Source organism: Herpailurus yagouaroundi, unplaced genomic scaffold, assembly GCF_014898765.1.
Source record: "Herpailurus yagouaroundi ecotype Mexico unplaced genomic scaffold, PumYag 222, whole genome shotgun sequence".
Classification (NCBI taxonomy): Eukaryota; Metazoa; Chordata; class Mammalia; order Carnivora; family Felidae; genus Herpailurus; species Herpailurus yagouaroundi.
Window position 1 is genome coordinate 16132666 of NW_024412453.1, and position 17118 is coordinate 16149783.

Sequence of the window (17118 nt, forward strand, 5' to 3'; positions counted from 1 at the left end):
GGACGCCTAGCCGACTGAGCCATCCAGGTGCCCCTCAACATAACTTAAAAAAAAATTTTTTTGGGGGCGCCTGGGTGGCGCAGTCGGTTAAGCGTCCGACTTCAGCCAGGTCACGATCTCGCGGTCCGTGAGTTCGAGCCCCGCGTCGGGCTCTGGGCTGATGGCTCAGAGCCTGGAGCCTGTTTCCGATTCTGTGTCTCCCTCTCTCTCTGCTCCTCCCCCGTTCATGCTCTGTCTCTCTCTGTCCCAAAAATAAATAAACGTTGAAAAAAAAAATTAAAAAAAAAAATTTTTTTAACGTCTATTTATTTTTGAGAAAGAGGAGGAAAGAGAGAGAGAGAGAGCGCGCACATGAACCAGGAAGAGGCAGAGAGAGAGAGAGGGAGACAAAGAATCCAAGGCAGGCTCCGGGCTCTGAGCTATGAGCACAGAGCCTGATATGGGGCTTGAACTCACAAACCGTGAGAGCCAAAGTCAGACGCTTAACCAACTGAGCCACCCAGGCGCCCCTCAATGTGACTTTCTTAGCTTAGAAAGCTTAGGGGCCACCAAACTTCTGTAAAGGACCAGATAGTACATACTTTGGGTTTTGCAGGCTACACTGTCTCTGTCAGTGCCGTTTTGTAACAAGGAAGCAGCTACAGACAAATGTAAATGGTGGGCATGTCCACGTTCTAGTAAAACTGTAACTGCAGAATCAGATCTCGGGTTGTGGGTTGGATTTGGCTGACTTGGCCTGAGGGCCTTAGCTCCCTCTCCCCCCACCCGCCACCCCGGGTCTAGATTTTTACCAGGGACATTGCTGGCTTGGAGGTTGTGAAGGTTTGTCAGCTGGTTGGTAGATTTTCCCGAGTTGTCTTCCAGAGGAGTAATGCCAGCCTCCTGGGGCTGTGTGTGGAGGTTGTGGTTCCAGCCTGGGCTTTGTGAGGGGACTTGGGTGTCTGTTCGGTCCTCTGAACCTGCTGCTCTGCCGCTTCTCATCCGAAACGTGGGGCAGCAGGAGCACCGGTCCCGCAGGTGGAAGGCCTGCCGCTGGGCCCCTGCCCTTCTCTGGCCTTAGAGCTCCTCCAGTGGGTGCCTGAAGGGCTCAGATCTGCAGCTGTGACAGAGGATAGTGGGAAGGTGCCTTGGCTTCCCCAGTAGCAGAGCGGCCCTGAGCAGATGAGGGCAGCATCCTCACGGGAGGTGCAGGTGTGGTCTCCACCAGTATGAATGTTCTGATGTTAATGGCCCTCGCCCCGACTGGCCTGCCTGGGGTATGGCTCTGGAGCTCAGGGCAAGCCGGGGCCACCTCTCTTAGAGCTCTCTCTGGCCACAAGGCTGGATGGCTTCCTGGTGAGGGGGATCCCGCCAGTGTCCACCCATGGCCTGCAGGTGTGACTTGGATGGTCCTTCACTTAAGAGCTGCGGCCCACAAGGCCAGTCCAGGCTGCAGCCTGGAGGGAGGTGGCTTCTCTCGGTCTTGCATCCACTGCCCCGTGTCAGCTCCAGGCCCCCAGCCCAGTTGCAGGCAGAATGTCTGAGAGTCAGGTGTCTAGAGGCTTGACATGGGTCACTTCCTGTGGAGCAGTCAGAGAGACCCCTCCCCTCCACAGAGCTCACAGCCCAGCACAGTGGTTTCTGGTTTCCGTGAGGCTACAAAGAGTTGGATTAGGATGCAGCCTTGTCTCCCAGGGCTCCTGCCATGTGAGGAGGCAGCCAGGTGAGGAGTGCCAGCAAAAGGAGCTGCGGGCGACCGCCGGCGAAGGGAGGCGGGTGGGGCGAGGGCGAGTATGAGGCCAGCTGAGAGCAGTGGGCATGGGGGAGGGGGGGAATCCAGCAAGAGGGGGTGGAGCTGGGGGGGGGGGCATGGGGAGGCCATGAGGAGTGTTGCAGCCCCCAGGAGAGGGGGCAGTGCAGGTGCCAGGCCTCCGGGACTGGGGACGGGACTGGGTGACCGAGGGCAGGGAGGAGGGCCTAGAGCGTGGGAAGGAGGGTGTCAGCTCTGGGGAGTTAGCAGAGGGTTTACTGAGGAAGTGTGCAGCTGTCCAGGCACTCCTCCCCAGGGGTCTGAGCCCCATTTGCCTCCCAGTTTGAATGGTGGGGTGGGGGGGTGAAAAGTGACCCGGTCGCAGAATGCCCCTCTGTGTCCTGCCACCTCCTGTTGGCGTGATGAGTCAGCTTCCTATAGGCTGTTGTCTCCTGAGGATGAGTGAGTGTGATGAGGCCACAGCTCGGTCCAGTGGAACTCTTCTGCCCCTCTCGACCCAGGAGCCTGAGATTGTGGAGTAGGAACCACTGGTTCCCCACATGGGTGGCTGGAGTAGAGCCCTCCCCCACGCCCACCTCTGCTTTCCTGGACCTGGGTGTTCTACCTGTGGGGACACAGCACCTGACATTGCCGCGTCTGGGTGCAGCATCCTGGGGGGGACGCTGTCCTACAGGGTGTGATCTCCACTCCGAGCTGTCAGTGGTGGCTGGGGGCCACCACAGTCCTGAGTTTGCTGCTGCCCTCTCCTGTCAAGGGGCACCCTCAGGATCCTGGTCGGGGGTCTGAAATGCCAAAACCTTTGGGGAATGGTCCTGGCCCCCCCCCCCCCCCCCCCCGTGACTGAAGGTCAGGAGGAGGTGTCCGTGGGTTTGTCCTGAGCACGTGGGGGAGCCAGTGAGGGGCCCGCCCTCCGCAGGAGGGAGCTCTGCTCAGACGGGTTGCAGGCTGGACTCTAGGTTTATACACAGGACTGCCTGATTTGGGTACAGCGTGGGGGACACTCTGCTTCCTCTCGCGGCTTCCCCCTCTCCACACCATCTCCTGCTGGCTGTCTGGTTCTGCCTCCCAGGACCCCTGATTTTACCGCAGAAGCCCCTGCCTGTTCTCTTCCCAGCTCCTCCAGCTGAGGGAAATGCAGCCAACCACTAGGGGGCGTGTCGGCCTCACGGATGGGCAGGCAAGCTGCGATCCCGCTCCACGTGGTCCGGTTGTGTCTGTGAGCCCAGTGAGGACATACACCTTGGCCACCCAGGGCCACCCCCTCTGCCGTGGCCCAGCAGGCCAGGCCAGCCTCCAGTGCCCAGTCTGACCCCTGGTGTGGATCCAGTGTTGAACCCCCTGCATTTGGTGGCCCAGCTGCCTTTGGGGAGCACCCATGAGGCAAGAATTGGGACTCTGACCTGTGAGACGTGTTGCTATCACTTGTCCTCGTCCTACCCGGGGCTTAGGGGTTTGCCCAGGTCACAGAGCCCGTAAGTGCTGGAGTTGGCATCCAAACCCAGGCCATCTGTCTCTCCACATGGCTCCTGATGGGAGAGGCCCCTGTTGCCAGGAGACTTTTTCTCTCTCTCTCTCTTTTTGAAGTTTATTTATTGGGGCGCCTGGGTGGCTCAGTCTGTTGGGCATCTGACTTCAGCTCAAGTCGTGATCTCATGGTCACAAGGCTCATGCGTTCGAGCCCTGTGTCGGGCGCACTGCTGTCACCAGAGAGCCTGCCTCTGATCCTCTGTTCCCTTCTCTCTCTCTGCCCCTCCCTGGCTCACGATCTCTGTCTCTGTCTCAAAAATAAATAAACATTTAAAAGTAAATAAATAAAATTTATTTACTCATTCTCAGAGAGACAGAGAATACAAGAGGGGGAAGGGCAGAGAGAGAGAATCCCAAGCAGGCTCCTCACTGTCAGCACAGAGCCCAACGCGGGGCTCAAACCCACCATCCATGAGATCATGACCTGAGTCATGAGTCAAGAGTTGGACGCTTAAATGCCTGAGCCAGCCAGGCGCCCCAAAGAGGCATTCTCTCTTGCCCATAGTCTCTCAAGATCCTCTGTCTCTCGCTGTCTCTCCCTGTTGTCTGTCTCTCGCTGCCCTGTTTCTCCTCGATCTCTGGTTGTCCTCTGTCCCTCTGTCTCTGTCTCTCTCTGTTCTCTCCCTGTTCTCTGTCTCTGTCAGTCTGTGCCTCTCTCCATCTGTCTCCATCGTTCACTCTTCTCTCGGCCTGTTTCTGTCCTGTGCACCTCTAGACAGCGTCCTCCTGAACTCAAGGCTGTGGGTGGTGCCGCACAGCACGGCTGATCCTGGGGCCGGGCCTGGTTCCCGCATGGCACATAGCAAGTGCTCTGTGAACTGCGGCTGGGAAGACTTTGACAGGAGTGACCCAAGGACCCTGGGACCCTGCCGGCGTGTCAGGAAGTCCTGGGCCTGGCCCTCTCTGTTGTTCACTTGTCCACTTGTCCAGCACTCACCCACTGCCCCCTCCATTCCCACCGTCTGGTCTCCTGGCATGACCTTGTCTTCCCCTTCATGTCACGTGTCAGCAAGTTCCTGTTTCCATATTTTTGTTCATGCATTTCCACCTCCTTTGAATACCTTTCCCTTCCCAGTGCAAGCTCTGCCTGTCCTTCAAGGTTCATCTCAGCACCCAAGTGGGAACCAGGCAGAAACTGAGCAGCTAGTACCTGGTACCTGGGGTTCTCATGTCCCTCCTCCCTGTCTGGTCTCGCGTTGGTTGGGGTGGTGCATTTGCTGTAGGTAAACCGCTGTTGCTGCATGAACTGAAGGTCACAGTTTACACGAGGGCTCACTCTGGATGATGCATTGTAGGGGTTTTGACGAACGCACGACATCACGTGCCCACCGTGACAGCATTGTGCAGAATAGCTTCGCCGCCCTCAAGTGCCCTGTGCTTCACCCATTCACCATCCCCCTCCAAACTGCTGGCAACCACTGATTGTTTTGCTGTCTCTCAAATGTTATTTGCCTTTTCGCGGATGTCATGTAGTTGAAATCATACAACACACAGCCTTTCCAGATTGGCTTCTTTCCCTTAGTCAGGTGCACTCGTGGGGCCTCCATGGCTTTTTGTGGACCAAGAGCTACCTCTTTATGGTGGTAAAAACGCATCATAAAATTTGCCATCTTAACCATTAAAAAATTTGTTAACACTTACTTTTGAGAGAGAGAGCACACGTGTACATGAACACATGTAAATTGGGGAAAGGCAGAGAGAGGGAGACAGAAGATCCGAGGCGGGCTCCATGCTGTCAAAGCAGAACCCACCGTGGGGCTCAAACCCAGGAACCGTGAGATCATAACCTAAGCTGAAATCAAGAGTTGGCCGCTTAGCCGATGAGCCACCTAGGCGCCCCTTGAGCATTTTTTAAATATACGGTAATGTTAAGTTTATTTACATTGTTGTGAAACAGGTCTCCTGAACCAAAACTCTATACCCATTAAACAACAACGTCCCTTTGCCCCCTCTCCCCGCTAGCCCTCAGTAACCGCCATTCTGTTCCCCGTGTGTGATTTGAGCTACCTTAAATACCTCGTGTAAGTGAATCATAGACTATTTGTCCTTTTGTGGCTGGCCTACTCCATTTACCCTAATGTCCTGGAGGTTCATCTGTGTTGTGCTATGTGACAGGATGTCCTTCTTCAGGCTGAATACCATCCCATCGTATGTGGGGACCACATTGTGTTTATCCGCTCATCTGTCAGTGGGCTCTTGGGCTGCCTCCACCTCTTGGCTGTTGTGAATAATGCTGCAGTGAGTGCTGTGAATAATAATGTGAATAACGAACATGGCACCCTCTTGGTGACCCTCTTCCCGGTTCTCTCAGTATACGCTAAGAAGTGGAATTGTTGGATCATAAGGTAATTCTGTTTTTACTTTTTTGAGGAGCTGCAGCTCTCTTTTCCACAGCGGCCACACTGTCTTATGTTCCCACCGACAGTGCACAAGGCTCCCAGCTTTTGCACTTCCTCCCCGGCCCTGGGTCTTTGATAGTAGCCATCCTAATGGATGTGAGGCGGTATCTCAGTGTGGTTTTAGTCCTCGTTTCCCTGATGATTAGTGATGGTGAACGTCTTTTCATATATTTGTTTGCCATTTGTATATCTTCGAAGAAATAGCTGTTCAAATCCTTTGCCCCTTTTTTACACCATGTTTACTTTTGAGAGAGGGAGAGAGAGAGAGAGAGCAAGCGCACATGGGGGAGGGGCAGAGAGAGGGGGACAGAAGTATCTGAAGCAGGCTCCGCAGCAAGCCCGAGGCGAGGCTCCAACTCACGAACTGTGAGATCATGACCTGAGTCAAAGACAGATGCTCACCTGACTGAGCCACCCAGGTGCCTTTGCCCATTTTTTACATACAGGTATTTGATTTTGTTGTTGTTGTAGGAGTTCTTCATGTATATTTTTTTAAGTTTATTTAGTTATTTATTTTGAGAGAGAGGGAGTACGAGTGGGGGAAGATTAGAGAAAGGGGGAGAACCTCAAGCAGGCTTCGCGCTATCGGCACAGAGCCCATGTGGGACTCAAACTCATGAAACCGTGAGGTCATGACCTGAGCGGAAACCAAGAGTCAGACAGGCGCCCCTTCAATATATTCTTTTTTTTTTTTTTTTTTAACGTTTATTTATTTTTGAGACAGAGAGACAGAGCATGAACAGGGGAGGGGCAGAGAGAGAGGGAGACCCTGAATCTGAAACGGGCTCCGGGCTCTGAGCTGTCAGCACAGAGCCCGACACGGGGCTCAAACTCACAGACTGTGAGATCATGACCTGAGCCGAAGTCGGACGCTCAACCGACTGAGCCACCCAGGCACCCCAATATATTCTTGATATTAACCCCTTACCAGATCTGTGATTTGCAAACATTTTCTCCCATCCCTTGGGGCAACCTGTCTTTTGACTCTGTTGATTGTGTCCTTTGAAGAACAGAAGTTTGATGCAGTCCTGTTTGTCTGCTGTTGGCTTTGGTTCCCTGTGCTTTTAGTGTCCTATGCAAGGAGTCATTACCAAATCCGATGTCATGAAGCTTTTCCCCTACGTTTGCTTCTGGGAGTTTTATGGTTTGGCTTCTTCCTTCTTTTCTTTATCACGGAGTAGTATTCCATTGTACGAATGTGCCGCAGTTCATCTGTTCACCTGTTGAGGGACCTGTTGATTGCTTCCATTTTTTTTTGCAACTTTTAAAAGTGCCGTGAACGTTTATACCAGCATACGTTCTTAACTCATTTGGATAAATTCTTAGGAGTGTAATCGCTGGATCATACAGTTAAGAGTTATCTGTAGCTTTGTAAGAAACTGCCAGACTGCCTTCTAAAGTGGCTATTACGTTTGCCTTCCCATCAGCAATGAGTAAGAGTTTCTGTTGCTCCCTAATCTCTCCAGCATTTGGTGTTGTCATTTTGTAAAAAAAAAAAATTTAGCCATTCTAATAGGTGTGTGGTGGTAACTTGTTTTAGTTTGTAATTCCCTAATGAGACATGATGTGAAACAGGTTTTCCTGTATTCATTGTTCATCGTGTGTATCTTTTCTGATGAGGTGTTTGTTTAGGTCTTTTGCCCATTTGTTCATTTGGGTTATTTTCTTATTTTTAAATAGAATCTTACTTTTTTTAATTTTTCTAATGTTTTAAGTGTTGTGTATTTGGGATACAAGTCCTCTCTCAGATAGGTGCTTTGCAGGTAGTTTCAGCCTGTGGCTTGTCTTTCCTTTTTCTTAACAGTGTCTCTATAGACCAGAAGTTTATGATTTTAATGAAACCCAGTTTTTTGTTTTTTTGGTCACGTTGTATAGATGCAACACCAACACTTTTGATATTGTATCTAAAACTTCATTGCCAAATCCAAAGTCACCTAGATTTTTCTCCTGTGTTATCTTCTAGAGCTTTTGTAAGTTTGCATTTCACATGTAGGTCTGTGATCCATTTTGAGTTGGTTTTTGTAAAAGATGTAAAGTCTTTGTCTAGATTCACCTTTTCACATGTGAATGTGCACTTGTCCCAGTGCTGTTTGTTGAAAAGACTGTCTTTTCTCAATTGTGTTGCCTTCAGTCCTTTGTCAGAAATCAGTTGACTGTATTTGTGTGTGTTTGGCTTTTGGCTTTGTCCAGCAAAGCCGAGGATGACAGCAGAAAGGATTACTCAAGACTCTGAGCAAGAGGTGAGAGGGAGGCTAGGGGAAGTCTTCCTGCGCCCCTCCCAGCTCCCCGGCTCCCACATTTATCAGGCATAACTATAGGGAAAACATTGTGCAGTATGCCAGTGGCTGCGGGCAAAAAAAACAAAAACAAAAAACAAAAACAAGAAGAAACAAGACAACAAAAAAACAAGAAAGCAGGCAAAAAAACAACAACATGGCATTCCAAAGACTACAAAAGAGCAGATGCTGAAAGCAAGGTGGAGAATAAGATAAGATACACCGTTGATACCAGGGTCTAGGGAATTCCCGAGCCCAGGCAGGACCCACCCCCTGTATACAGATTAACTAGATACACGTCTGCTGTTTTCAGCAAGGCCAGAAAGTGCTGTTCTGCTTTGCAATGCATTCCCTTTAATCTCCTTAACCAGGACATAGGTATTTGATTCCCCACATATGTGGGGGTCTGTTTCTGGGCCTTCCGTTCTGTTCCTTTGATCTATTTGTCTATCCTTATGCCAGTACCACATTGTCTGATTAACGTAGCTTTAAAGTCGGGTACTATTGGTCCTACTCACTTGGTCTCCTTCAGTATTGCCTGGGCCATTCTGAATCTTATGCCTGTTCATAGAAACTGTAGAATCAGTTTGTCGATAAGCACAACGTAAGTTGCTGGAATTTTTACTGGGATTTCATTGAATCTGTAGATCAAGTTGGGAAGAGCTGACATCTTGACGGTATTGAGTCTTCCTGTCCATGAACGTGGAATATTTTTCCGTTTATTTAATTCTTTGATTCCTTTCATTAGAGTTTTGTAGTATCCTTCCCATAAATCTGGTATATATTTTGTTAGACGTATAGCTATGTGTCTCATATTTTTTGATGCTGATGTGAATGGTATTATGTTTTTAATTACAAATTCCAGTTTATTGCTGCTTCATTGTTTTTCAAAATATGAAAATATGAATCCATGCTGATTGAAACAAAGTGAAACTGTGCTAAGATGGAAAAAAAAGTAAAAGCTACTTACCCTCCGCCTTCCCCCTCCCCAGCACCCAGCCTTAATGCACAGCCCACACTGTTTAAGACCTTTCTCCTTGCTTAGCCAGCTCGCAAAAGTTACAGGAATGTGGTCAGATATGGATTTTTGTTGATTTTTACCACAGCAGAATCACACCACGTATGTTATTCTGCACCTTCTTTGTAGTGCTTAATAGTTTGTCGTGGCCAAGGCGTTAAGTAGGCAGGGAATGTAGGTTCTACTCCTTCTCTTCTCCGGTTCTTTATGCATGGATGTTTGTGGGCTTTTAAAGGGTTTTTTAATGTTTAGTTATTTATTTTGAGAGAGAGAGAGCGCACACGTGCACACGTGGTACACAGCGGGAGGAGCAGAGAGAGAGGGAGACAGAATTCCAAGCAGGCTCTAAAGTCAGTGCAGGGCCTGATGTGGGGCTTGATCTCATGACTGTGAGGTCATGACCTGAGCCGAAATCAAGAGTTGGACACTTAACTGACTGAGCCACCCAGGTGCCCCGCTATGCACGTACCTTTGTACACACAGATCAATTATTCTACAGGAATAAAGTCCTTATTATAAGGGTATGGTACTTTATTACAATACACATACATATCTTTTGATCTACTCCCATCTCCACCCTTAGGTAACCTGAGTCAGTAACTGTATGCTGAGTGATGGTTAGGATGTGTCAGCTCACTGTCCTGGTTAGACACCAAGTTCTTTAAGTGTAGAAATGACATCATCTTTTACACCTCTCTGGGCTGGGCTGGGTACAGGGCAAAACATTTGCCAGCTGGTAGCCTAGGATTTGGTTTAGTTTCTTTATCTATGAGGGGGTTGTGGTGATAGGACTGTTTCATAAGATGTTTAGAAGCACGGAGAGAGATCATGTGTGTTAGCGGGCCTGGTACATAGTAGGTGCTCAGGAAATGTGAATTCTCACTGAGTTCTCTATTGTGGGTGACTGGGGCAGGAAAGGGGACCTGCCCCCTGCAGTGAGAAGAAGGAACCAGGCTGGGGAGGTCTCCCCTGGTGCGTGATGCCAGCTCTGTGTACTAGGGTGTGGGACCATGACAGCCTGTGGGTGGAGGGGACATCTGGCCCCTGAGGACGCTGCCTGTCCTAAGTGTGCTCTATTTACTCCTCTCTGCTTTCCCAGGACAAGCAGCTGAGGATCTTCGACCCCAGAGCGAAGCCCGGGGCCTCCCAGGTGAGTTGTGTGGGCAGGGGGCTGGGTTGAGGCCCTAGTGGCTCCAACAGGTGCCGCCGGGACAGGCTCTGCCTCTTGGCAGAGATTCTGCCACACCCCACGCCCCTGGCCAAGGCCTTGTGAGTGTGAAGGGGTCACCTGGGAGGTGGGCTCCTGCTGCTGGCAGCTCTTTCCGGGAGGCATATTCTGAGTCCTGGGAGTACCTGGCTTTGATCACAGGGTGCGGTGCAGCCAGGCTGTCCACAGGCATTCAGTGGAGGCATCCTGTGGCTTTAGGAAGCTAATTTCAGAATCCAGCTTCCTCTCCTCCTTTGAGATCCCCATCCCCCCTACCTTTCCTGGCACAGTTGGCAGAAGCCAGCCTCAGAGGAGCCAGAAAGACACAGCTGCCCACCTCGTACCTGTCCAGTCTCACAGCCAGTGGACTCTCACTCTGCTCCTTTGGGTCTGTGGGATCTAGGCACTGAGCATGTTTGGTTTGTGTTTGTGATGGTGCTTGGGGTGCATGTGGCCCTTTGAGTGCTGAGCGGGGCTCTGGGTTCTGGGTTCATGCTATAGCCAGTGAGCCACTGGGGAATCATTCATTCATTCATACATTCATTCATTTGACATTGGCTCATTGTCGGGCACGTGATGAAGGGGGCCTGTCACCTGGGCTATGGGAAGCCATTCAAGTTTTAAGCCGAAAGTGAGGTGAGCAGATTTACATTTAAAAAAAATATTTACTTATTTTTGAGACAGAGCATGCGCACACACAGGGGAGGGACAGAGAGGGGGAGACGGAGGATCTGAAGCAGGCTCCACGCTGACAGCAGAGAGCCCTATGTGGGGTTCGAGCCTACGAACTGTGAGATCATGACCTGAGCCAAAGTCAGACGCTCAACTGACTGAGTACACCCAGGTGCCCTGCTCAGATTTACATTAAAAAAATTTTTTTCTAGGGGCTCCTGGGTGGCTCAGTCGGTTGAGCGTCTGACCTTGGCTCAGGTCATGATTTCACGGTTCGTGGGTTAGAGCCCCATATCAGGCTCACTGCTGTCAGCCTGCCAGCTCAGAGCCCGCTTTGGATCCTCTGGCCCTCTCTCTCTGGCCCTCCCCCGCCTTACACTCTCCCCCAAATAAACAAATATTAAAAAAGAAAAAATATTTTTTAGAAGTTGAAGAGGCTTCTTTCCCGAGGAAGGTAAAGATCAGGGCCCTGCTGACAGCTCAGGGGAAGAGCTCCGCAGCAAAGCCCCAGGCCCATCACAGATACCCTTTCCCCATCCCTAGGACTTGTTCCCTACCAGGGGTAGAGGGCACTTTGTCAGCCTACACCTGACCAGCAGTAGCCAGGGATGACAGGGCTTTCCTCCCCCACCCCCACCCTGCATGCGTAGCACGTGTGTGTGCACACGCACACACGGAATCCCCTTCAGGTAGGCCGTAGCAGCTTTTGGCCCCAGACGGCCCAGTCTGTTCCATTTCTGACTGGCTGAAGACCGGACGGAGGTCCCGTCCTGACAGGTGAGCCAAGCCAGGCAGGAGTGGTTTTAGCCCACTCCCCACTCCACTCCCCAGCGGCCCTGCTTCCCAGGGAAGTTGGCTTATGGTTTGTGGCCCTGTGGCTGGCAGGGCAGCAAAGTCTCAGAGCAGTGCAGGTATGATCAAGGGGCTTCGCTGGAGCTTTCTGTGCTCAGAAAGGGGGGTCCCAGGGCACTGTGCGTAGTACCCCTGTTCCTGCCCTGACTGGGCATTGAAGGGCCAGCTTCCCCAGCCTGAACATTTTCTTCCTTCCCTGCCTCCTCCGCCAGCAAAGGGGGGTGGGGGACCATGATGGTGCCGAGGTGGAGACAGAGTGGCTGCCGTCCAAAGGGCTCCAAGTTCCTAGAAGAGGGGGGAGAGGATCTCGTTCTGGAGGAAGCCCCCCTGAATGGGGCTTCTGGGCCAGGGAGACCTGGGAAGAGCGTGGGTGGCTCCTGCCCCCTCGCAGCTGCTGGGCTGGTGCCTGTGCTCTGCCGCTGGTGCACTGGTGCGGGGGCAGTAGGGCCTGGAACGCTGCCCTCCTCATGGCCCTGCCCCCCACTTCCGCCCAGGGCATCTGGCCCACACCTGGCTTCTATTAGGAAAACCGCTGCTGGCGGCCAGGGTCGGTGTGAGCTGAGGGGCCAGCTCAGGGGAGAGGCCTTTGGGGAGCTCCTTCTTTGGAGATCCTCCTTCCCCACTAGAAGGGGGGCTTTGTTGGGGGAGTCACGGGAGGATGCGCTGCCCTCCCTGCCCCGTTGGCTGTCACCGTAGCATGGAGGCTGGTGGGGAGCCCTGGGGGGGTCCACCTCCTACTGCCTCTTTGGGCCCTGTGTGACCTGAGTTTTGAGTCAGGGGATGCTTGGGCAGCTGTCTCCTGTTCACATCCCCTACTTCATTTCTAGATTCCATTTATGACCATTTATCATACTCCGGGCCCTTGGCACACACAGTCTTTTTTCACCCTCATGATTGCCCTGTAAAGTTGGCCCATTGGTCATTTCTGTCCCAGGGTCACAGCTGGGTGGCCCAGGCAGGCTCTGTCTGACACCAAAGCCTGTTCACGGTGCCAGAGCCCATTGGGGGGTGGGGGGGGGGTGGGTGTGGAGGGGTGGGAGGGCAGGCCCTGAAGCCATGGGCATGCCAGGGAAGTAGCTTGCAGCAAAGCAAGTGTCCAGGGAGTTGTGAGGCTTCAGCACCCTCACCAGGGTTAGGACTGGCCTGGAGTGAGCCCTCTGACCTCTGGCGTGGCCTGGTGGCCCTGTGCCTTTTGTGTGCATCAGGCAGGTCCTGGGGCCAGCATCTGGAACCCAGGACTGAGCCTGGCCGGGAAGGAGAATAGGTGGGTGGTGGGGGTCTTACACCAGAGAAGGTCCCCTGGCCCTGAGGAAGGACCCCAGGAGCCCAGGGCTGCTCCTCCAGCTGCCCTGCCCCACACAGGAAGTGTTGCCATGGTGACAGAGAGGTGGGATTTGGCCGAATGGCGGCTGGAATGCTGCTATGTGCCTGCTCCTGGTGCCCCTGTGCTGGCCAGTCAGCCCCTCCTGTTCTCTCCTTGGGGCCAGGTGTGGGGGAAACACGAGGGGACTGTGGGGCTTCTCCCTAAGCAGGATGCCCTGCTGCCTCATCCCCTGTGGCTTGCAGGCTGCCTCATCCCCTGTGGCTTGAATTACCTCCTGCGGTTCCCCTCAGAGCCTCCTGGGACAGTGCTGGGGCTGCAGGGCTCGCAGGCTGCCTGGGGTCCAGCTACAGCCTCCCCCCTGCCCCAGAGAATGACAGTCTGGGGATCTGAGTGAGGGCTCCTCCTCCCTGGTCCCGCTGAGGTCAGGGAAGAAGAACTTGCCATTTCTGAAAATAAAAATTACTGTAGTAATCTGGAGATAGGGATGGAGGGGTGGGTGGCCACCCTTCTCCCGCCCATGGGGCTTCCTGTGGCCCCTGGGCACACAGAGCCCGGTGTGCCCACGGTGGGCACACCGGGCTCTGTCTAAGCTCTTACCTGGTCTCAGTTTCCTTGGTGCCTTCAGTGTTCTCAGAGACCAGTGCCCTGCTCAGAGACCGTCACCACCCTGAGGACATCCTGAGTCCCTTCTGGTCCCCTCTCTGCCTTCCAGCTGCTCAACTCTTCTCACCGCAGGTCCCTCTCACGCAGACCTAGAATAGTAACCTGGCCCACGGGGGGCAGGAGGCTCAGGTAGCTGACAGCTGTCTTGCTGGGTGACTGGATGCAGGTGGCTGCTTCTCCCTGAGCCTCTGGTTTCTCCATGTGTGAAATAGGAAGGTGGGAGACAGGCCAAGTTATGTTCCATCCCCAGCCTGTGCCTCTGACGTGCACGCCCTGCAGGCTCAAGGGCGCCCCTCTCTCCCTCGCCCCGTACCCCCTGCATCTTCACTGGCCTCTGCTCTCCCTGGCCCAGACTCTACACAGGTGCCAGTTCCCCTGCCTGGTTCACGCCTTATGATCCTTCCCGTCTTATCTCCTATGTTACTTTAAAATCTTTTTTTTTTTTTTTAAGTTTATTTATTTTGAGAGAGTGCGAGAGTATGTGCGCGAGCAGGGGAGGGGCAGAGAGAGAGGGAGAGAAAGAATCCCAAGCAGGCTCCGCACCACCAGTGTGGAGCCTGACGCAGGGCTCAAACCCATGAACTATGAGATCACGATCTGAGCCAAGATCAAGAGTCGGACGCTCAACCAACTGAGCCACCCAGGCGCCCCATCTGTTACCATGTTTTTAAAAAACATGCCTATTGGATGTGTATCAGACACAGCCCTGAGTGTTCGCCAGTGTTGACACTTCCCACAACAGCCCTCCAAAGGAGGACCCAATACAGTGCTCAGTACTCTTTCTACAGTTGAGGAAACAGGCACAGAGACGTTGGGTAATTCATGCTGGGAAGACATGCTTAGTGTGGCCAGGCAGGTTTTCACCCAGGCAGTGACTCCAAAGCTTGTGCCCACAGCCTTCCCTTTGCTCCTTCCTGGCACTTACAACGTGTAGTGACATAGGTATTTCTGTTTGGTTCGCCTCTATCTCCCGACTTGTATATTCTGTGAGTTTGGGGACCCTTTCTGTTTTGACCATGTCCCCAGCTCCCAGTGGAGTATGCAGTTTGAACACTCCACTCGTATTATGAAAGAACAAATGAATGAGCAGCCTGGTCTCCCCCATGTGACCATCCACCTGAGAACCAGCCAGCTCCTTGCATGGTACTTGGCCTGGGGAAGCCTCGAATGTCTGTCGAATGAATGAATGATGCATGATGCTTTGCTGGCCATCTGTTTTGCTGCTTACACGGGATATTTGCACACTAATGAGAGGGAGGGCCCATGTGACACTTCTCACCGACTCTGGGGTGTGAGGGCAAGGCTGATCTTACCCTGGCCCCACAGCCCCCTCGTGTGGAGAGGGGTGTGGGGCCCTGGTTCTCAGGCACCAGCCCCGACTTCCTGTGCTGGCTGCTGGGTGGGAAGGGAGCAGTGAGAAAAGCCCCTTAAACAACACGGGCGTTCCAGGGTCTCCCACGCTGGGGTCCGCCTCCGCAGGCTGGGGAGGGGGCACTGGGCCAGCTCCTCCCAGGCCACCTCCCTTCTCTCATTCATTCCCAAGGAGATCGTGGGAAGCTTGGAGGAAGCTGGCCACAGTTTGGGGTGAGCTATTTTTGGTAACAGGGTCTTTGGTCTCAGGCTCCAGGGGCCGAGGTGACTGGGAGGGAGCTGTTTGCATTTCCTCTGGCCCCTTCTGCTCCTCCCTGCCTGGGCCCAGGAGACAGGGCTGCCTGGGGTGTGAACTTGCCTCTCCTCCCTGGGCCCAGGAAGCCTTCCTGCTGGCAGCTCCAGCACTGCAGGAGGGCGAGGAGGAGCACTTCTGTGTGTTCTCCGCTCTCCAGGGACCATTCCCTAGAGCCTGGCATCAGGCCCTCTCCCCAGCCCCTGGCACTCAGGAGGCAGCTGGGATGCTTGCTATCCCTTGATCTGTAGTAGGCTGGCTCTTGCATGTAGTGTCATTTGGTGCTCAGACAGCCCTGGGAAGTAGGCAGCCCAGGCAACACGCTCCATTCACAAGTGAGAAAAATGAGGTTCTGAGAGAGCACAGGGGTCCCCAGAGGCTGGGGTTGGTGACCGGCAACTGAGTGCCTCCCAGTCTAGGAACCTGCAAGGACAAGGATGTGCTGCTGGCCTGGCACCGTCACTGTGGCAGGACAGCCCAACAGTCCCCTTTGGAGGAGGGAGACTGAGCCCAAGCTTGGTGACCGGGTGGCCCTCTGGGTGCAGAGCTTTCCTCAGCCAAGGTGAGGCTGGGGTCCATCCTATAGTGATACAGTCTTCCCTGTCCCCAGCTAGCCTCTTGGGGTCACCATCCTGGCCCTTCCTGCCCTCTGTAGGGCTCTCCGGCAGGTGTCCCCCCTGCAGGAGGACCTGGTGGCTCAGCACCATCTTTTGTGTCCTCCAGAGCACAGAGGCCCACAAGAACAGCAAGGATGGCTGGCTGGTGTGGACGGGCACCCGGGAGCACCTTGTGTCCAGTGGATTCAACCAGGTAGGGCTCCTCCCAGATGGGCGGGGTACCCACACCAAGAGGGTAGGAGTGAAGCCCAGGGGGAGGTTGGGGACGGCTAGCCAGCTCTAGGCTTGTCCATATACGGCCCTGTGTGCAGCTGGGTCTCAGAGCCCCAGGGGACCTCCAGCTGCTGAAAACTGGCAGATTCCATTTGCAATAGCTAAGCCTGACCCTGGGAACCGTGGCAGCCCCCCCCCAAGGGACCAGAGTCCATGGAGGGAACCGCCCCTTGTCCCTTGTCACCTAAGGGTTCTTAAAGGGGCCGGACATGCAAACCCAAACCCTCCCTCCCTGCCATGACTCACCCCCCACCGCCACCCTCCAAGCTCTGCTCTGGGGCAGGTGCCCCTGTGTCAAGGCTGTTTCCTCAGGCATTGGGTTCCCGGGGATGGGCCCCTCTGAGCCCCTCTTGGCTCCCTCCCTGCAGATGCGTGAGCGTGAAGTGAAGCTCTGGGACACCCGGCACTTCTCCAGCGCCCTCACCTCTATCACCCTGGACACCTCACCCGGGTAGGAGCAGCTGGCATGTTGGGATGGATCGGTGGGGAGGGTCAAGGGCTAGATGGTGTCCTAAGTCCAGGTCTGTAATGGACACCATTGGGGAGGGTTCCAAATGTGCCCTGGCAAGGCCCCCTGCGGAGTGGAGGGGCCCAGTCCAGCTGGAACAGGCCTCACCTGGTTCAGGTCTTGTCAGTGAGGGGCTGAGCACCAAAGCGGTCACGGTGCCTGAGCTGGGCTGTGGGGTCGCCTGTTGACCCCATCTCACGTGGACCCTAGCCACAGAGTGGGCCCTTGGCCGTGCAGGCCTCAGCCTGAGGGCTCATGTCGGCGTGTTTTGGCATTTGGGGGAAGGACTGTGACCCGGCAGACACATGGGTGGGAAACATGGACATGCCCTTGATTTTGCTGTGGCTGTTTTGGTGATGCCGAGGGTCG

At 53.8% G+C, this 17118-nt stretch overlaps 1 protein-coding gene across 2 annotated transcripts in view; it reads left to right on the plus strand.

Moving 5' to 3' along the window:
* Positions 1-17118, plus strand: part of CORO7 (coronin 7) — a 57521-nt gene that overhangs the window by 12673 nt on the left and 27730 nt on the right. For both annotated transcript variants that reach the window (XM_040459154.1, XM_040459155.1), the window contains 3 exons: positions 10070-10120; positions 16075-16161; positions 16610-16692. In XM_040459154.1, coding sequence (XP_040315088.1) covers positions 10070-10120; positions 16075-16161; positions 16610-16692 — 221 coding nt within the window. The remainder of the gene's footprint in view (positions 1-10069; positions 10121-16074; positions 16162-16609; positions 16693-17118) is intronic.